This window comes from Centropristis striata, chromosome 12 (assembly GCF_030273125.1).
Source record: "Centropristis striata isolate RG_2023a ecotype Rhode Island chromosome 12, C.striata_1.0, whole genome shotgun sequence".
Classification (NCBI taxonomy): domain Eukaryota; kingdom Metazoa; phylum Chordata; class Actinopteri; order Perciformes; family Serranidae; genus Centropristis; species Centropristis striata.
In genome coordinates, this window is record NC_081528.1 from 29,374,145 (window position 1) to 29,395,509 (window position 21,365).

At 41.1% G+C, this 21,365-nt stretch overlaps 5 protein-coding genes across 15 annotated transcripts in view; all 5 read left to right on the top strand.

Annotated features, from left to right (window-relative positions):
• The window catches only part of LOC131981904 (protocadherin beta-15), a 3,399-nt gene extending 158 nt beyond the window's left edge, over positions 1 to 3,241 (top strand). Inside the window, exon 1 of the mRNA XM_059346437.1 lies at positions 1 to 3,241. This exon is cut by the window's left edge and continues 158 nt beyond it. Within this exon, the coding sequence (XP_059202420.1) occupies positions 1 to 2,432 (2,432 nt within the window). The 3' untranslated portion in view covers positions 2,433 to 3,241.
• The window catches only part of LOC131981893 (protocadherin gamma-C5-like), a 338,840-nt gene that overhangs the window by 139,267 nt on the left and 178,208 nt on the right, over positions 1 to 21,365 (top strand). For 2 of the 11 annotated variants that reach the window (XM_059346410.1, XM_059346420.1), the window contains exon 1: positions 6,558 to 9,363. The exons of the other annotated variants lie outside the window; for them this stretch is intronic. In XM_059346410.1, coding sequence (XP_059202393.1) covers positions 6,961 to 9,363 — 2,403 coding nt within the window. In that variant the 5' untranslated portion in view covers positions 6,558 to 6,960. Of the gene's footprint in view, positions 1 to 6,557; positions 9,364 to 21,365 lie in introns of those variants that run through there. 11 annotated transcript variants of the gene reach the window in all.
• Positions 9,843 to 13,263, top strand: LOC131981909 (protocadherin gamma-A11-like). Its single transcript, XM_059346442.1, has one exon. The coding sequence runs from the start codon at positions 10,219 to 10,221 to the stop codon at positions 12,670 to 12,672; it is 2,454 nt and encodes an 817-aa protein (XP_059202425.1). The 5' UTR covers positions 9,843 to 10,218; the 3' UTR covers positions 12,673 to 13,263.
• LOC131981908 (protocadherin gamma-A11-like) lies at positions 13,864 to 16,938 on the top strand. Its single transcript, XM_059346441.1, has one exon. It carries the CDS (start codon positions 14,476 to 14,478, stop codon positions 16,936 to 16,938), a length of 2,463 nt encoding a protein of 820 aa, XP_059202424.1. The 5' UTR covers positions 13,864 to 14,475.
• Positions 17,699 to 20,636, top strand: LOC131982191 (protocadherin gamma-A7-like). The gene is made up of 3 exons (XM_059346786.1): positions 17,699 to 18,514; positions 19,808 to 20,574; positions 20,628 to 20,636. The coding sequence occupies exons 1-3, from the start codon at positions 18,121 to 18,123 to the stop codon at positions 20,634 to 20,636; spliced, it is 1,170 nt and encodes a 389-aa protein (XP_059202769.1). The 5' UTR covers positions 17,699 to 18,120.

A 21,365-nucleotide genomic window follows, 5' to 3' on the forward strand; every position in this document is an offset into this window, starting at 1 on the left:
TAATAATGGACCAGCGAATAAACTTAAAATGGTGGCTGCATTTTTTAGTGTTTTCCATCCTTTTTGGTCTTTCGCCTGGAGAAGTCCGTTACATCCTTCCAGAGGAGATGCAGCGGGGCTCGGTTATCGGGAATGTAGCGAGGGATCTTGGGCTGAAAGGGACGGAGTTTGACGCTCGTCGTGCCCGTGTTGTTGCAGAAGGAACCAGCCAGCTGTGCGAACTGGACACTGCGTCAGGCAATCTTTTGATCAGCCAACGGATAGACCGAGAGGAGCTCTGCGCGCAAGCAAATGTCTGCATCCTGCAGTATCAGCTCTTACTTGAAGATCCCCTTCAAGCATACAGCTTAGTTTTGGATATTGCAGATATAAATGACAACAGCCCGGTGTTCGCTGCGGGGGAGATACAACTAGATTTAGTCGAATCCACAGTTCTGGGGAGGCGCTTTCCATTGGAGAGCGCGCATGACCCCGATCTGGGAACTAACTCTGTCCGTGAATATAAACTGAGCCCGAATGATCATTTTGCACTGGAAATGAGTACCCAAATAAACGGGAATGCTTACCCCGAACTTGTTCTTAAAAAGGCCTTGGACCGAGAGGCACAAGCTGAACATGTACTGAAAATCAATGGGATTGACGGAGGGAATCCAGTCAGATCAGGAACTGCTTCTATCTACATTCGTGTTTTGGACGCCAATGACAATGTCCCAGTTTTTAGCCAACGAGTTTATAAAGCCTCTGTGCCAGAGAACTCTCCCATAGGGACTCTCATTGCAAAGCTGAATGCCACAGACTCAGATGAAGGTCTTTATGGAGAGATAACGTACTCTTTCAGTCACCTGTCAGACAAGATTGGAGGTGTTATAGAGATTAACCCTCAGAGTGGAGAGGTTCGGGTGGCAGGGGTCATTGACTATGAAGAGGCCAGTACTCACGAGCTGGATGTTCAGGCTAAAGATGGGGGTGGCCAGGCTTCTCACTGTAAACTTATAATTGACGTTATCGACGTAAATGACAATAAACCCATAATAGAAATAAAGTCAGCCTCTGCTAACGTGGCTGAAGACTCTAAACCAGGAACTATGGTTGCTCTTATTAATATTTACGACCTGGACACTGGAAGCAGTGGGCGCGTCACGTGTACAATCCCTGACAATGTTCCATTTAAATTTGTGTCAGAGGTGAAAAATTATTACATGTTAGTGACAGACGGAATACTAGACCGAGAATTTCAACCTGAGTATAACATCACAGTGACTGCCACTGACGCGGGCTCTCCCTCACTCTCCAGTGTAAAAGTAATAACAATCGTGGTGAATGATATTAATGATAACCCCCCGACTTTTACGCAGGGCGAGTACAATGCCAACATCTTGGAAAACCAACCCGTTGGCACGTTTGTGATGAAAGTGAAAGCAGAGGACATTGACGACGGATCCAATGCTAAAATCACGTACCAAATATCAAAGGACACAAAGTCAGAAGTGTCCTCCTTCCTCACTATCAACTCAGACACTGGGGATCTGTTCACGTCTCGCCTCTTTGATTACGAACAGTCAGTTTACTTTCAAATTAAGGTGACAGCTCGAGATGGAGGCAACCCTCCGCTCACCACCACCTGCACTGTAAACGCTTTTATTAAGGACCAGAATGACAATTCACCTGTTGTCCTATACCCTGTACAAACCACCGGGTTAATTGCTGAGGATATGGTGCCACTTGAAGCGCCTCGTGGTTACCTGGTTACTAAGGTGGTAGCTGTGGACGCTGACTCTGGCCATAACGCGTGGCTCTCATACAGAATAATCAAAGCAACGCAGCCGAACCTGTTTGTGGTCGGTTTACATACAGGAGAAATCAGAACCGTGCGACTATTCATGGAGGAGGATGAACCGAAACAAACGGTTGTTGTTTCAGTGACAGATAACGGGCACGAATCTCTCTCAGCCACCGCTACAGTCAGCGTGGTGATAGGCAACGGGCTGCCCGTTTTAAACGAACTATTTGAGTTTGCAGATGAGTCAAAGGACAGCGACAATTTAACGTTTTACTTGATAATCGCCCTGGCCGCCGTTTCATCCCTTTTCATCCTTTTAATCAGCGGAGTGTTTTATTTTAAGCTCTGCAGACGTAGCTATGTTTACCGCTCAACCACCGCGAGTCTGCCCGTTTTCCCCACGACCTACTGCCCCCCTAGTTTTACAGATTTCAGCCGGTGTGGGACCCTGCTGAAAGATGATCGATATGACTCCTTCTTGACCACAGGGTCATGGAGAGGCGATTTTCGTTTCGCCTCGAGCACAGACACTGACACATTGAAGCAAAGAAGTGCAGCCTATCAAAAAAACACGCTCAGGCGCGCGAGTACTGACAGAAATACTCTGAAGGTGAGGGCAGGTGCGCCGCATCCTTGTTACGTCATCACATGAGCGCCGGCCATATGATATTGTAAATATGCTGTGATATAATCCCAGTGCGTTGAATTCCAATCTGATGCTTTGACTGCCAAATCTGTTAGAATTGTATTTGTGGGTAAAATGTTGTCAACACCTTTTTAAACATGTTTTGTAATGCTTTCGGAGCTTTGCTTATAACCTCAACCTCAACCCCATGACCTGAATATAAACGGTCATTTCAACCCAATACAAGAGTCTATCTTAATATTTTCGAAATATTATCATTGTAGCATAAATATAGTAATTCTTCTTTTAACATTTGGTTTGTTTGAAGTTGTTTTTTTAATCAAAGTTTGACAAAGTTTGCTGCAGAAAGATTGTTTGTTGTAACTTTAGTCAGGCTTGTTTCGTTTGCCTGCCTCTTTTAGGACTTCTCTTAACTACTATATCACTACATAGTAGTCTTTCTCTTTGTCTTCCTCTATTTTAAAATGCATGGTAGACCTTTTATAAGTACTCTTTTCTTCACTGTATCTTTTGATTTATTGAGAATACAGATAACGAATTGTAGTCCAAGCCTTTAATATGTTTGCTTTCTCCTTGATGTATTTTTCTTTGCCTATCAACGTGTTTGTGTGTGAGATAGACTACACACTGTTTTACATTTTTTGGCTTGAAATGCACTGCAGCCAATGATAACTGATACTGCCATATGTTTTCACAGAACAACACTTGTTTTTTTTGTTACAAAGACATAATACAATATTTGCACTACGAGAATTGAACAATATGTAAACATATTGAGTGTACTGGTGAAAAATAAACTTGAAGAGACCAATGTGTTTTACTTCTCTATTGACCTAATTATCTTTTATGCAGGATGTGTAAAGTAAAGGAATGAAGGACATTTATATCGTAAAACTGATTATTACCATTATAACAAAACTGCATGGCAACTGTAAATATCAAGAAAATAAAACTTGCACACTGACAAAGACTTGCATGCATGTTTTTGTAGTACAACGTGCCTCCCTTAGATATAAGCAAAAAGTATTTGCAACATACTGATAAGAAAAACAGCCCCAAATTAACCTTCACTTACTTCTGTACTTTGCCCTCAAAATTGGACAGTGCCATGCTGTAATGCACTTAGAAGTCTTACACAATTAATTCACAACACTTGTAGATAATTACAGATTGTTGTAGTGTTTTTTATTTTTTATTTTGCAGCTTACTTGAACTATCCAGTTAGAATGGATAAGCATTTATCATGCATTCATTGTATGTCAAATGTCAAAAATTAGGATTGTAATGCTTCAATGCCAGCACTACTAAAACAGTGCTTAATATTATTTGCCGGGAAAACTTATGATGATGAAAGGATGATTATTTTTTAAAGTGTTGCTATTGCACAAAATAGCCATCTGACCTCTTACGCGTTGCTGCCATTGCTGCTTATAACAGCATAATAAAACAAAATATAATAGTATGTTTCATGGTGGTTTTCTTTATTTTAAACAATGTCATCTTTTCTTTAGATTAACTCTCAATTAGAGTCTCCTAAGGTGTCTTTAGCACGTATCAGACATGCAACAGTGAAAAAGAAACAAACAAAAAAAAAGGAGTACAAATGCAAATAAGTTTTAAAGTCACAGACTACAGAAAACAACATATTTGTATTATGTTGAATAGGATTGTGGTTTGAAGTTGCACTTAGGTCAGTGCTTAGAGTCTTATCTTAACAGTTAAATGCTGGTGTGTGTGTGTGTGTGTTTATGTGTGTGTGTGTGTGTGTGTGTGTGTATGTATTCCTGCCTGCTGCTGACTGTGTCATGGGTTTTGAAACAGAGAGGTTTTGTCATCAAAATAATTCCAAAGTGAATTCATGTTGAATTCATTCGTGTTATAGCTTCAGGCTCTTGTGTGCTCCTAATTTCAGCCTTGGTAAGAGGTGGAAAAAAGCCAGCAGTGCTTCATTTTTGTTTGTTATTATATGGGTCACAATGTTTCGAGCAGTGCAGTTGAAAACGATTTAAAAGTATGTCAATTAACTAGCATGGCTGATTTTAATTAACACAAGCATCACAGAGTGTGATGGTGCTTTTGAATACTGAGGGTAGTTTCGGTTTGTTAATAAAGAGACGTCTTGTGCACAGCAGGGGATTAAATTGCTGGAGAAGCACTGGAACATTATCTATATCATTTTAGGAGTGGGGATTTTCTAGTGACACCTTCAAGCTGTACTTCTTTGTGTGTTTGTTTTCTTGTCACTTTATTAACATTGGATTTGGATTTGAAAATGGGATTTAAGGAAGAATTTAGTAAGTTGTAGTAGTTTAATAATTAATTCATGACACTTAATATATCAGGAAAAGGCCTGGTAAATTATACAGATCAAAGATTAAAGAAAGCATGAAGTAATGCAAGTTAAAAGCTCAGAAAAAGACTAACTTTTGTCTTAAAAGCTATTTAAAAATGTATTCAACACGGGTTAAATTAGAAGTGAGCAGTCTTCTCATCATTTCACAGTTGAGCACATCTAAGGAGCCTGCTGTCAGTTTAGAGTCAGTTATCTTTTGAAGACTCAATTTAAAGAGAATACAGCTCTATTTTGGGTGTTCTAACAATAGAATGAGTTTGTCTTTGTTCACATTATCTTATTTTTATTTACCAAAAACATGGTGAAGTAGTAAGTCAAATAATAGACAGCTTTATGCTACTGATGAACTTTGACCTCTTACTGTACTTGTTGTGCACAACCCTGATTACAAAAAGTTGGGACAAGTAAATGAAAACAGAATCCATCCAATTCAGAATGTGTGCATATATTTACAAAAAAGAATCCCACTTGAGCATTGGATATCCTGTCTTTCTAATGTCTTTGATTAATTGTAGGTCGCACAAGGCTTGCAAACATTTTACATCCTGTTGTCATTACGTTTTTCACAGCATTCCAACATTTGTGGAATCAGGGTTGCATGCCATAGTTTGAGTGAATCTTGTTCAAAGCAGCTGTGGGAAGTTCTCATAGCACTTTGTTTATGGAGACTTATTTGAGCAGTCACACATCATCAAAGTGTCCGATATGTCAAGAGGTAAAATGATTCATTATTTCAGTGGGGATGCGAATGGAGTGAACATGACAGTAAAATGTGACAAACATGATTTTTTTGTTGTTCTTTTTGAGATTCATCAGGATTCAAACTAACTGTTTTCTTTTTTCTCCTTTTTTCCCCCGGTGCACTCCCTGAATGAAATGTGAATTTCAATCCAGCAGGTAAGATGATTTTCATTTTAATTTCTCCTTTCTCTTTAAATCTCACACAGTACACTACTTTGTATAAACAAAATGTTAGTATGACCTCATCAACAACATACTGAAAGTCCCACACTTAATATAGAACACCATTGACCCAGAATGAGTTTCCATCTATTTTTCATGTCTTTTCTTTACTCTTTCTTTTTTTCACAACACACACACACACACACACACACACACACACACACACACACACACACACGAAACCAAGACATTTCTTACCAAATGCTGCTTTGAAAGTCATATTCATACAAGACTAAGATTTAGGGCAGCAGTCTCATAACACAGGCAACTGCATTGCTCTTATTTTCGCGTGCCATGTGATTCCACCCGAGGTTTTAAACTCTTGAATATTAATCATCCTGCTGTGCAGTCATTGCCTGAATAATGCACAATCATGATGTGCAAAATGTTATGCTCTGCGGCAGTATATGCTAATATTGTGTGTGAGCAAGGGGCCATGCAAGGCACTATTGTGACCTATTGAAAATAGGCTTTCCTACCTGTGCAATATCATGTTTTAGCTACATAGATAGATAGATAAACAACTGTGAAATGTGTCAGTATTTGTTCATGCTCATGTATAAGTGTTCCAGTGGGTTCATAGTAAAGGGGAAAATCCACTGCACAAATGTAGGTCAATGGACTTATCAGTCAGATTGGATCAAGAGAGGAAAGATTATCTATCCATCTATCTATCTATCTATCTATCTATCTATCTATCTATCTATCTATCTATCTATCTATCTATCTATCTATCTATCTATCTATCTATCTATCTATCTATCTATCTATCTATCTATCTATCTATCTATCTATCCATCCGTCTATCCGTCTGTCTGTCTGTCTGTCTATCTATCCTTCCATCTATCCATCCCTTAATTTTGATGGTGTGCATCCACGGCATTAAATTATGAACGGCTCACTTGGATACATTGTTTATTTTTAGGCCATACAGATGGAGCATTGGTCCACACATACCGAGGATGGTGTTGTTTTTTCTCACTCACTGTTGGTGGTGCTGTTGCCTAAGCAGACTTTGATTTTTCTAACAGCCCAATCACACCGCCCGTCTTCCAAGAAAATAGGCGATGGTTGTGTGCATATGTCGACAAAGGCTCTAGTATGGATGATGGCAATGTGTAGATTTGACTGAAGACTACAGAGTCCATATTTTAAGCGAGATAATCTCTCTGTACGGATAACTGTGTCATTTTGGATTTGATATATTAATGGGAAGAAATGGATACTCTGAAGAGCAAAGGCACCATATTGGACTGGAGAGTCTCCATTTTGCTTTTCTGCCTCCTTGCTACTGTAAGCGGACAAATCCGTTATTCTATACCAGAGGAGATGAGGAAAGGCTTGTTTGTCGGAGACGTGGCAAAAGACCTGGGCTTGGATGTTAAGAGGTTGGTGTCTGGTCGAGCTCGACTCGTCATAGATGGTGATAACCAATATGTCGCGCTGAACCAGAACAAAGGGCATATCGTCGTCAATGAAAGGATTGACAGAGAAAAATTATGCGCCAAGAAATCGCCGTGTAGCTTTAGTCTAGAAATTGTTCTCGAAGATCCACTTGAATTGTTTTCCATTACTGTTGAAATACAAGATGTAAATGATCATGCTCCTGCTTTTCCCAAAAAGGAGATCAATTTGGAGATAAGCGAATCGACGCCCACGGGGACTGTGTTTTTGCTTGATAGCGCAGCTGATCCTGACGTAGGAATCAATTCACTGCAAAGTTATTCTTTAAAGGAAAATCGTCATTTTGTTGTCAAACAACACACCCGCGCAGATGGGAGTAAATATGCTGAAATGATGCTTCAGAGTGGATTGGACCGCGAGAAGCAAAGCGAGCATGCGCTTATATTAACGGCTGTGGATGGTGGGGACCCGCAGAGGTCTGGCACAGTCAGGATTCATATAACTGTTCTGGACGCAAATGACAACGCACCCGTTTTTACGCAGTCCGTATACAAAGCCTCCGTATTAGAAAATGTGTTGCGAGGCACAGTTATTGCTAAAGTCAGTGCAGTAGATGCGGACCAGGGTTACAATGGTAACGTTACTTATTATTTCACTCACTTGGAGGAGGATTCCTCTTTTCCTTTCGAAATAAATTCTTCCACGGGAGAGGTTAAACTCACCGGTGAAATCGATTTCGAGATTAATCCAAATTATGAAATAAACCTTCAAGCAAAAGACCCATGGGGTGTAGCTGGCGCCAGTAAATTAATAATCGAGATTGCAGACGTGAATGATAACAGTCCAATCATCATAATGGCTTCTTATTCGGGTAAAATTTCAGAGGATTCTGCTCCCGGTACAGTTGTAGGGTTGATAAGTGTCCAAGATAAAGATTCAGGTAAAAATGGACAGATTAATTTAAATATTGATGAAAACCTCCCCTTCAAAATTAAGTCGTCTCTCAGAAATTATTACACATTGGTCACGGAGCAAAACTTAGACCGAGAAAAGTGTTCCCAGTACAACATCACTCTCACTGCTACAGATGAAGGCTTGCCTGCCTTATCAAGCAGGAAAACGGTTATTTTAGACGTCACTGATATTAATGACAACGCACCGGCTTTTGGCCGTAGTGTTTACACCACTCAAATAATGGAAAACAATTCTCCTGGAGGCGCTCTGTTGCAGATCCACGCCACTGATCCAGATCAGGGTCAGAATGCACGAATAGCATATTTTCTTATTGACGGCGAAGTTCATGGAAATCCGGTATCCGCGTATTTCTCCATTAACACGGAGAGTGGAGTCATTCAGGCTTTGCGTTCACTTGACTATGAACAAGTCAAAGAGTACAAAATACGAGTCAGAGCGCAGGATGGAGGGTCGCCCCCTCTAAGTAGTAACACAACAGTCATTGTACATGTCCAGGACCAGAACGACAACCCTCCTCAGGTCCTGTACCCAGTCCAGACTGGAGGCTCTCTGGTGGCTGAAATGGTGCCTCGTTCAGCAGATGTGGGCTATCTGGTGACTAAAGTGGTGGCTGTTGATGTGGACTCTGGACAGAATGCCTGGCTCTCCTATAAACTGCAGAAAGCCACAGACAGGGCGCTGTTTGAAGTGGGCTTACAGAATGGAGAAATAAGAACTATCCGCCAAGTGACTGATAAAGATGCTGTGAAACAAAGACTGAGTGTTATAGTGGAGGACAACGGGCAGCCCTCTCGTTCAGCTACAGTCATTGTTAACGTGGCGGTGGCGGACAGCTTCCCTGAAGTGCTGTCTGAGTTCACTGACTTTACACACGACAAGGAGTACAATGACAACCTGACTTTTTACTTAGTGTTGGCTTTGGCTGTAGTCTCCTTCCTCTTCATCACGTGTTTAGTGGTTATTATCTCAGTGAAAATCTACAGATGGAGACAGTCTCGCATCCTGTATCACTCCAGCCTGCCTGTGATTCCATATTATCCACCACGTTACTCAGACACTTTGGGGACAGGGACTCTCCAACACGTGTACAATTACGAGGTGTGCAGGACGACTGACTCCAGAAAGAGTGACATCAAGTATGTGCAACCGCTGAGTCAAAGTCTGGTTAGTATGGATGACGCTGGAGCTGAAACTCTGCAGAATGAAGAGCAGTCATCAGTAGTATCTCGCATGTCTACTATGGTAAGTTATTTTGTCAGACTTTATACAGATCATATCACCGCTTATGTGAGCATTATAGCATGTTGATAGCATGTTTTCGTTCATGTGTCCATTTTTATGGACACATGAACGTATAAAAGCATTTTGGCATATAAAAGCCGTGTTACACTTTTATCTCTGTCCATGGTTCTGAAGTGCTTTGTGCTGGGATACTGTTGTCATCTGAGGACATTGCGCTGAATTTATTTTCATCATTTGCCACTAATTATGCTAAAAAAAACTATAAAGCTAGTAGTAGTTTATTGACTGAGAAGAAGTTAAGAACATGTTAGAGATTGGTATACTTTATTTTTAAAACAATTTCCTGGCTAACTGGTATTTTCTTAGTGCACCGTTGGTTTTTGTTTGTGTTTTTATAGAAATAAAAGCACTGTTAACAGGTCTTCTTACAAGTTTGTATTTTTGCCAGTTTTGAATTTTAAATTTTAGTTTGAAATCATGACAAGTATTAGATTTAGATATCATAAACGTGTTTTATTGGCGATTAGGCCATTACTGTGGAGATTGTCATCCGAATCACTAATCTCTGAAGTTGGATGTCTGGTTATACGAGTTTCATACTGTTTTTTAGCCTCTGAGTGACGCTGTTGCCTGGTAAATCAAATGTACCGTGCAGTGTGATGCAGTGCTGCTCCCTCCCCTGCCACTGCATTATACAACAGGATATGATCTGTGTTTAATACGAGCTGAGGGTCGTCGGAGATGCAGTTGGTTTACACTTTTTACGCTATTCCAAATTAACCCGGAATGTACGCGTTTCCTCAGTGAATTGACATCTTCATTCCATTGCTTGGGTAGCTTCTGGACCCTGTTTAAATGGCATTTAAAGAGAATCTTCGAGAGGGAGGCGTAAAATGGCGATTGTTTGGACGATTACGAGGGGCAGTGTATCTCTTTATTTTTCAATTCATTTTTCTGAATCGAGCGGTGGCACAGATCCGATATTCCATCCCAGAAGAGATGAGAAAAGGATCTATTGTTGGTAACGTCGCACAGGACCTTGGTTTGGACCTGAAAAGGCTCCGTTCTGGTCGGGCCCGTATCGTGACCGGAGAAAACATCCAGTACACCGAGCTGAAGGCAGACAAAGGGATTCTAGTCGTGAACGAGAGAATAGACCGAGAGCAGCTTTGTGGAGACGTAACGCCATGTAGCTTTGCCTTTGAGATTTTATTGGAAACACCAATGGAGTTGCACACTGTGACTATAGAAGTATTGGACGTAAACGACAATGCTCCCACTTTCCAAAACAGCCACTTGAAATTTGAAATAAGCGAATCGGCTGTGCTTAATTCCCGTTTTGTTTTAGAGAGTGCGGACGATGCTGATGTTGGAGAAAACGGTCTGCAGAATTACATTTTAACACCGAACGACAATTTTGTTCTGAAACAACATGTCAATCCAGACGGCAGTAAATATGCTGAAATGGTGCTTCAGAAACCCTTAGATAGAGAGGAGCAGCCACGCCTGTCTCTGAAACTGTTGGCCGTGGACGGCGGAAATCCACAGAGATCTGGTACAGTAAATATAGACGTCCATATTCTAGATGTCAATGATAATGCCCCTGTGTTTAATCAGTCTGTGTATAAGGCCACGGTGATTGAAAATGCAGCAAAAGGCACTCACGTTCTTACTGTAAATGCAAGCGACATAGATAGCGGTTCAAACGGGAAGATAACGTATTCCTTTTCTAAATCAAAAGCAGGACTCGCTGATTTGTTCGATATAGATGAGACTACTGGAAATATATATGTGGCAAAGGAAATAGATTTTGAAAAAGACAAAAAAATTGAGCTCAGGGTTGAAGCAAAAGATCAAGGTGGACTGACGGATTCTAGCAAAGTTGAAATTGAGGTAATCGATGTAAATGATAACGCCCCCGTCATTAACGTTATGTCATTCACTAGTCCTGTGTCAGAAGATTCCCCTGCTGGTACCACCATTGGCATCATTAATGTTAAAGATGTTGATTCGGGAGAAAATGGACAAGTGAGGTGCACAATCGAAGGCAATGTTCCCTTTAAAATTAAATCCAATGTGAGAAATTATTATGCATTGATGACCGATGCTCTATTAGATCGTGAGAATCTGTCAGAATGTAACATCACTGTAATTGCTTCAGACGCAGGATCTCCCCCTCTCACAAATAAAAGAACCTTTTATCTAAAGGTCTCTGATATCAATGATAATGCTCCGGTGTTTCCACGAGGCTCTTATAGTGCATTCCTCCCAGAGAATAATTCTCCAGGTCTATCTGTACTAACTGTTAATGCTAAAGACTCCGATGAAAACCAGAACGCTCGTGTTTCCTACATTTTGGAAGAGTCTGAGATAGGTGGATCTCCAGTCTCTCAATATGTTTCTGTTAGTGCAGAAAGTGGAGTCATACACGCAGTGCGCTCATTTGATTACGAACAGATCAAGCAGCTTGTTTTCGTTGTCAAAGCTCAGGATGGAGGCTCCCCTCCACTCAGTAGCAACGTGACTGTGAAACTAATGATCCAGGACCAGAACGACAACCCTCCTCAGGTCCTGTACCCAGTCCAGACTGGAGGCTCTCTGGTGGCTGAAATGGTGCCTCGTTCAGCAGATGTGGGCTATCTGGTGACTAAAGTGGTGGCTGTTGATGTGGACTCTGGACAGAATGCCTGGCTCTCCTATAAACTGCAGAAAGCCACAGACAGGGCGCTGTTTGAAGTGGGCTTACAGAATGGAGAAATAAGAACTATCCGCCAAGTGACTGATAAAGATGCTGTGAAACAAAGACTGAGTGTTATAGTGGAGGACAACGGGCAGCCCTCTCGTTCAGCTACAGTCATTGTTAACGTGGCGGTGGCGGACAGCTTCCCTGAAGTGCTGTCTGAGTTCACTGACTTTACACACGACAAGGAGTACAATGACAACCTGACTTTTTACTTAGTGTTGGCTTTGGCTGTAGTTTCCTTCCTCTTCATCACGTGTTTAGTGGTTATTATCTCAGTGAAAATCTACAGATGGAGACAGTCTCGCATCCTGTATCACTCCAGCCTGCCTGTGATTCCATATTATCCTCCACGTTACTCAGACACTTTGGGGACAGGGACTCTCCAACACGTGTACAATTACGAGGTGTGCAGGACGACTGACTCCACAAAGAGTGACTGTAAGTTCGGCAGAGCCGGTAGTCAGAACGTGCTGATAATGGACCCCAGTTCTACAGGGACGATGCAGCGGATACAGAGTGAGAAGAGCATCCTGGATGAACCAGACTCTCCTCTAGAGGTCAGTTAAATTACTTAGCTTCGTTTCTGTGCTGTTCTTTCTCATACTTTGTTCAGCTACATTGATTGTGAGCTGCTGCTCGGTGTACATCATACTTTACATCACTTGACGTGAATACTGCGGTTGTATTCATATTTCGAACTTAACAAAAAGAAAATGCAGCCTTTATTCTCAGTCAGTGCTGTAAAATTCTTTCTCTTTTGACTTTTTGACATGTCGTGTAAAGGTGGTCTGTTATCTTTATAGTTTGCAACCTTGCTTTTCCACCTTGAGTTATCTCCAGAGTATCTATTGCTTAATGTGCATTCACTCGTCATCGTTAATGCAGATACAGGGTGAGTAGATCATCCTGGATGATCTAGTCTGTCTTGTAATGGTGAGTTAAAATGTTTGCCTCGTCAATGTGGCACCTTGTTCTCTTTTTGTGTAAAACTTCATTGAGAATAAAAAAACCCAGAAACCATTGCACTCCAAGCAGTAAACGTCCAGCACCATGGACAGTGTCTCAGTTGTTAACGTTGGACAGTATTGCTGCGTCTGTTTCCGTCCTTGCAGACATGGCTCTGAATCGTACTGCAGCATATTGCTGCCACACTTAAAAAAGGCTCAATATGACGTTATAACGTTAAACGTTAATTGTTACAACAATATATTCATCACGTTTTAACGTGAAACTATCATGTTAAAACGTGATAGTTCAAGTATTACGTGATACTGAGCCTTAAAAAAAAAAAAAAATCAGACTGGCAGCAATACGCCCCGTAGAATCGCATGGGCTTCTGAAAACATAGGTATCAATGTTTTCCTGCCTTAAGGTGTTTTTGGCAAAGTGATGTTCTAATTTAGCTGGCCTGCACTCGACCACTATCAAAGTTATGATTTAGTTTTTATAAAATCTGCACTCTTGACATGGAAGAATGATGTCAGCAACGTATGCTTTATTTTATGTTCAAAGGTACCAATAATGCTGCAGAAACGTAAGTAAAAATACAGTGACAATGAAGTTATAATGTAACATTGTAACTGCCCAGCAGTAGCACCATGCACAGCCCAGATCCCTGACATATTTTAGCTTCCCAATATTTACATTATTTTCTTTCATTCTGCACCGACATAGTAAACGCGTCCCAATCAAGAATTGTTCGATATACACGTATTTCAGAGGCGAGTGCTTTACTTCCCCATGTGTATTTCTAAGACTTCGTAAATTAGTGACTCATTCAAGGGAGTCATTTATATGATTTAGTTTATATATTTATACTTTCGATCAAGTTAACAGCTATTTTTCTTCCTATTTAAAAAAACCCAATTATTTATGCATTGATTCATTAATTAGTTTGTGTTGTAATACAGGGTGCACTGTAGGCGGATTGTTTTTAGATTGATGCTTACTTTTCTGCTTTACTTCTAAACGGAATCAGGCATGATTCCATATGTTCAGTTGGAATGTGCTTTTAGTTAGAAGTACTTTTTCCAAAAACATTCCAATGTGATTTCCATTGGAGATGTGTTCAGTTTGTCTGCTTCAGAGCTAAAACTGATGTTCACTGTTTGGACTCTAAGGGACGCTGTTGGTCAGTCCAACATTTTATGTGTGTCGTCATTCAGCCCTCCCCTGGCTGACTGACTATACAGTGAAGAAGGCTCTGTGTGTTTTGTCGAGGTTTAGGGCTCGTAAGAGAGAGTATGGTTTCATAAACTTGCATGTAAAGGTTGAAGAACTGTTTTAGTGACCAGGACACGGATATTTTAGAAAAACTTTACCATCATATCAACTGGACATAAATCATCTTTTTTTAATTCATTGTTGCCATGATGGCAATTCGAGGATCTCTCACCCACACACCCGCAAGATGGCGATTGTTTTATGGATTTCGAAGGCAAATAGGACTGCTTATGCTTCTTCTTTATGCGGTGAACATGGTAGGTGGTCAGATTCGTTATTCTATCCCAGAGGAGATGAAGAAAGGCTCTGTTATCGGTAATGTAGCGCAAGATCTTGGTTTGGACCTGAGGAGGCTCCGTTCTGGGCGGGCCCGTATCGTGACCGGAGAAAACATCCACTACACCGAGCTGAAGGCAGACAAAGGGATTCTAGTCGTGAACGAGAGAATAGACCGAGAGCAGCTTTGTGGAGACGTAACTCCGTGTAGCTTCAGCTTTGAGGTGATTTTAGAAAACCCGATGGAATTGCACAGAGTAACTGTTGAGGTTTTGGATATAAATGATCATGCTCCCGTCTTCCCAAATAAAGATAAACCTATCAGCCTTGAAATCAGTGAATCAGCTGTAGTCGGAGTGCAGTTTGCACTGCAGAGTGCAGAGGATCTAGATGTGGGGCAAAACGCGTTGCAAGATTATATTTTATCACCAAATGACAATTTCATCTTGAAGCAACATGCTAATCCAGATGGAGGTAAATATGTTGAAATGGTTCTCCAGAAGCCTTTAGACAGAGAGCGACATCCCCATCTGTCTTTGAAATTAATCGCAGTTGACGGAGGAACACCACAGAGATCTGGTACAGTAAATATAGATGTCACTGTGTTAGATGCTAACGATAATGCCCCAGTATTTAACCAATCAGTGTATAAAGCGTCTGTGATGGAAAACACATTGAAAGGCACAAACATTATTACAGTAAATGCCACCGACGCCGACAGTGGTTCATATGGAATGATTACTTATAGTTTGTTTAAAATGAAAGGAAGTACAGGGAATATATTCAGTATTGATGAACACACCGGCACGGTTTCTGTATCTGGTCAAATAGATTATGAAAAAGACAGAAAATACGAGGTGAGAGTCGAAGCAAAGGATCAGGGCGGTCTCACCGGGACAAGTAAAATTATATTAGATGTGGTTGATGTCAATGACAATGCTCCAGTTATAAATATTATGTCATTTTCCAGCCCCCTGTCTGAGGATTCAAGTCCTGGTACGACGATCGCTATTTTAAACATTAAAGACGCAGATTCTGAGAGTAATGGCCAAATTAAATGTTCTATAGATGGAAAACTTCCCTTTAAGATCGAATCATCTCTAACAAACTATTACAATTTGATCTCAGATCAATATTTTGATAGAGAAGCAGTCTCTGAATATAATATAACAATAACAGCCACTGATTTGGGGTCTCCTCCTCTTTCTAGCTCGACAAAATTACACCTTAAAATATCTGACATTAATGACAACGCACCAGTGTTCAAGAAAAACAGCTTCTCTGCTTACGTCACAGAGAATAATTCTCCTGGTATCTCCATATTTGCTGTCAGCGCGCGGGATTCTGATTCCAATCAAAACGCCAGAATCTCTTATCTTTTAGAGGACACTCAAGTCAATGGTAGTCCGGTTTCTACTTATGTGTCTTTAAACTCGGAGACTGGAGTTCTTAGTGCAGTTCGTTCCTTTGATTATGAGCAAATTAAACAGCTGCAGCTGATCGTCAAAGCTCAGGATGGAGGCTCCCCTCCACTCAGTAGCAACGTGACTGTGAAACTAATGATCCAGGACCAGAACGACAACCCTCCTCAGGTCCTGTACCCAGTCCAGACTGGAGGCTCTCTGGTGGCTGAAATGGTGCCTCGTTCAGCAGATGTGGGCTATCTGGTGACTAAAGTGGTGGCTGTTGATGTGGACTCTGGACAGAATGCCTGGCTCTCCTATAAACTGCAGAAAGCCACAGACAGGGCGCTGTTTGAAGTGGGCTTACAGAATGGAGAAATAAGAACTATCCGCCAAGTGACTGATAAAGATGCTGTGAAACAAAGACTGAGTGTTATAGTGGAGGACAACGGGCAGCCCTCTCGTTCAGCTACAGTCATTGTTAACGTGGCGGTGGCGGACAGCTTCCCTGAAGTGCTGTCTGAGTTCACTGACTTTACACACGACAAGGAGTACAATGACAACCTGACTTTTTACTTAGTGTTGGCTTTGGCTGTAGTTTCCTTCCTCTTCATCACGTGTTTAGTGGTTATTATCTCAGTGAAAATCTACAGATGGAGACAGTCTCGCATCCTGTATCACTCCAGCCTGCCTGTGATTCCATATTATCCACCACGTTACTCAGACACTTTGGGGACAGGGACTCTCCAACACGTGTACAATTACGAGGTGTGCAGGACGACTGACTCCAGAAAGAGTGACTGTAAGTTCGGCAGAGCCGGTAGTCAGAACGTGCTGATAATGGACCCCAGTTCTACAGGGACGATGCAGCGGATACAGAGTGAGAAGAGCATCCTGGATGAACCAGACTCTCCTCTGGAGGTTAGTTAAATTATTTAACTTCACCTGTGTGCCCCGTTTGTTCTTTTCCTTTTGTTTGTTTGAAGTGATAAACTGTTGCACTTCATGCAGTAATTTTCAGCACCATGGACAGCATCTCAGTTGACTTGGCCGAATGGATGTTGCTTTGCGTTGATGTCAAGATACTTTGTAATAGATCCCTGAAAGAATACCATGTTGACTTTTTTTTATGTAACTGTCATATCGCCCTAATGTGATTTGCGGAAAGTAACGACACATGAATTTCGTTTCATGTCTGAGCAAAGTTTACTGCCAAAGTTCTGTTTCTTTGGCTTCATCCAATATGCCTGGCAAGGAAGCTTGTGTTAGAATGGTTTACACGAGGTATAAAGCCCCCTGCAAAAGATGAAGAAAGAATACAGTTACTGTTAATTAATGAAATTGCCACTGCTGGGCTGTGTTTGATGCAGATGGCAAATGTCAAACGTAATTTCGCTGCACAATATTGAAGTGACGCCTTCTTCCTACATTTGCACTATATGTGACCGTTGGATATGTATTCATACAAAACTGTTGTAGATGCTAGTGCTGAACTTCCACATCCCTCTTCTTAAGACTTTGCAAATCCTTGAGTCATTGGAAAGAATTATGCATATGGACCTTAGATATTACACAAGCATGATTTTCATGAAGAATCATTTATTAATATTAGTATTATTTTTACAAATTACCTATTTTTTAACAGGACCCAGTGTACTCTTAGCTAATATCTTTTTAGAATTACATGTGATTTTTCTCATCTACCTTTGAGTTTCACTTTGAAACCTAAAATGGCATAATTGTGAAATGTATTATCTTACAAATAGTTTTTTTAAAAAAAACTTCCAATGTCATTTCCACCAGAGGTAATTCAGTTTATCTACTTCAGTGATTTTCCTGATGTTCACTGTTTGGACTCTAAGGGACGCTGTTGGTCAGTCCAACATTTTCTGTGTGTCGTCATTCAGCCCATCCCCTGGCTGACTGACTATACAGTGAAGAAGGCTCTGTGTGTTTTGTCGAGGTTTAGGGCTCGTAAGAGAGGAGATGGTTTCATAGGTTTCCATGTAACGGTTGAAGAGCTGTTTTTAGTGACCAGGACACGGATATATCAGAGCAGCTTCACCATCATATCAACTGGACATAAATCATCTTTTTTTATTCATTGTTACCATGATGGCAATTCGAGGATCTCTCACCTACACATCCGCAAGATGGCGATTGTTTTATGGATTTCGAAGGCAAATAGGACTGCTTATGTTGCTTCTTTATGCGGTGAACATGGTAGGTGGTCAGATTCGTTATTCTATCCCAGAGGAGATGAAGAAAGGCTCTGTTATCGGTAATGTAGCGCAAGATCTGGGTTTGGATCTGAGAAGGCTCCGTTCTGGGCGGGCCCGTATCGTGACCGGAGAAAACATCCACTACACCGAGCTGAAGGCAGACAAAGGGATTCTAGTCGTGAACGAGAGAATAGACCGAGAGCAGCTTTGTGGAGACGTAACTCCGTGTAGCTTCAGCTTTGAGGTCATTTTAGAAAACCCAATCGAACTGCACAGAGTAACTGTTGAGGTTTTAGATATAAATGATCATGCTCCCGTCTTCCCAAATAAAGAAAAGCCTATCAGTTTTGAAATCAGTGAATCAGCTGTAATCGGAGTGCAGTTTCCACTGCAGAGTGCAGAGGATCTAGATGTCGGACAAAACGCGTTGCAAGATTATATTTTATCACCAAACGAGAATTTTATCTTGAAGCAACATGCTAATCCAGATGGAGGTAAATATGTTGAAATGGTTCTCCAGAAGCCTTTAGACAGAGAGCGACATCCCCATCTGTCTTTGAAATTAATCGCAGTTGACGGAGGAACACCACAGAGATCTGGTACAGTAAATATAGATGTCACCGTGTTAGATGCTAACGATAATGCTCCAGTATTTAACCAATCAGTGTATAAAGCGTCTGTGATGGAAAACACAATGGAAGGCACGAGCATTATGACAGTAAATGCCACAGACGCAGACAGTGGCTCAAATGGAATGATTACTTACGGTTTGTCTAAAATGAAAGGAAATGCAGGAAATATTTTCAGTATCGATGAACACACCGGCACAGTTTCTGTATCTGGTCAATTAGATTATGAAAAAGACAAAAAATACGAGGTGAGAGTCGAAGCAAAGGATCAGGGCGGCCTAACCGGAACAAGTAAAATTATATTAGATGTTGTTGATGTCAACGACAATGCTCCAGTTATAAATATTATGTCATTTTCCAGCCCCCTGTCTGAGGATGCACATCCTGGTACAACTGTTGCTGTTTTAAACATTAAAGACGCTGATTCTGAGAGTAATGGGCAAATCAAATGTTCTATAGATGGGAAACTTCCCTTTAAGATTGAATCATCTCTAACAAACTATTACAATTTAATCTCAGATCAATATTTTGATAGAGAAGCAGTCTCTGAATATAATATAACAATAACAGCCACTGATTTGGGGTCTCCTCCTCTTTCTAGCTCGACCAAATTACACCTTAAAATATCTGACATTAATGACAACGCACCAGTGTTCGAGAGAAACAGCTTCTCTGCTTACGTTACAGAGAATAATTCTCCTGGAATCTCCATATTTGCTGTCAGCGCGCGGGATTCTGATTCGAATCAAAACGCCAGAATCTCTTATCTTTTAGAGGACACTCAAGTCAGTGGTAGTCCGGTTTCTACTTATGTGTCTTTAAACTCGGAGACTGGAGTTCTTAGTGCAGTTCGTTCCTTTGATTATGAGCAAATTAAACAGCTGCAGCTAATCGTCAAAGCTCAGGATGGAGGCTCCCCTCCACTCAGTAGCAACGCGACGGTGAAACTAATGATCCAGGACCAGAACGACAACCCTCCTCAGGTCCTGTACCCAGTCCAGACTGGAGGCTCTCTGGTAGCTGAAATGGTGCCTCGTTCAGCAGATGTGGGCTATCTGGTGACTAAAGTGGTGGCTGTTGATGTGGACTCTGGACAGAATGCCTGGCTCTCCTATAAACTGCAGAAAGCCACAGACAGGGCGCTGTTTGAAGTGGGCTTACAGAATGGAGAAATAAGAACTATCCGCCAAGTGACTGATAAAGATGCTGTGAAACAAAGACTGAGTGTTATAGTGGAGGACAACGGGCAGCCCTCTCGTTCAGCTACAGTCATTGTTAACGTGGCGGTGGCGGACAGCTTCCCTGAAGTGCTGTCTGAGTTCACTGACTTTACACACGACAAGGAGTACAATGACAACCTGACTTTTTACTTAGTGTTGGCTTTGGCTGTAGTTTCCTTCCTCTTCATCACGTGTTTAGTGGTTATTATCTCAGTGAAAATCTACAGATGGAGACAGTCTCGCATCCTGTATCACTCCAGCCTGCCTGTGATTCCATATTATCCACCACGTTACTCAGACACTTTGGGGACAGGGACTCTCCAACACGTGTACAATTACGAGGTGTGCAGGACGACTGACTCCAGAAAGAGTGACTGTAAGTTCGGCAGAGCCGGTAGTCAGAACGTGCTGATAATGGACCCCAGTTCTACAGGGACGATGCAGCGGATACAGAGTGAGAAGAGCATCCTGGATGAACCAGACTCTCCTCTGGAGGTCAGTTATACATTTTTGTCTCGTCTGTGTGCCCCCTTGTTGTCTTTTCATAGCTGCATTGATCAAATCTGTTGCACTGCAACCAGTAACTTTCAGCACCATGGACAGCGACTAAGTTTGTATGCCGGACAGTTCTGTTATGCCTGTTTTCGTTTTTGCAGACAAAGATTTTAATAGCATGGATTTCTGAAGACATAAGCATTTATTTATTTTTTCCTTCCTTAATATGTTTTTGGCAAAGTACCTTTCTAATTAAGCTTGTCTGTACTACGTCCATTGTCAAAGTTATGATTTTCTTGTTTATCAATCCTGCCCGCTTAACATGAGAGAATAGTGTCAGTAAACTATGCTTTATTCTGGATTTAGAGGTACAAATAATACCTGGGAAAACTTAAGTAATAACACATTCACAATTAAATAATAATGAACCTGTCACTGCTCAGCAGTAGCACCTGGCACAGACCAGATCCCTGACATACTTTAGCTTCACACTTATTTACATTATTTTCTTTCTCTCTGCATTTCTTAGGCATATGAAACACGTCCCAATCAAGAATTGTTCGATATACACATATTTCAGAGGCAAATGCTTTACTTCCGCATTTGTATTTCTATGACCTCGAAAATTAATGACTCATTTAAGGGAGTCATTTATATGGGTTATAGTGTATATATGCATATTTTCCATCAAACTAAAAACAACATTTTTTCTATTTTCAAACATTTACTTATGGAATGATTTATTAATTAGTTTATTTAGTAGTACAGGGTGTGCTGTGGCGTATTGTTTT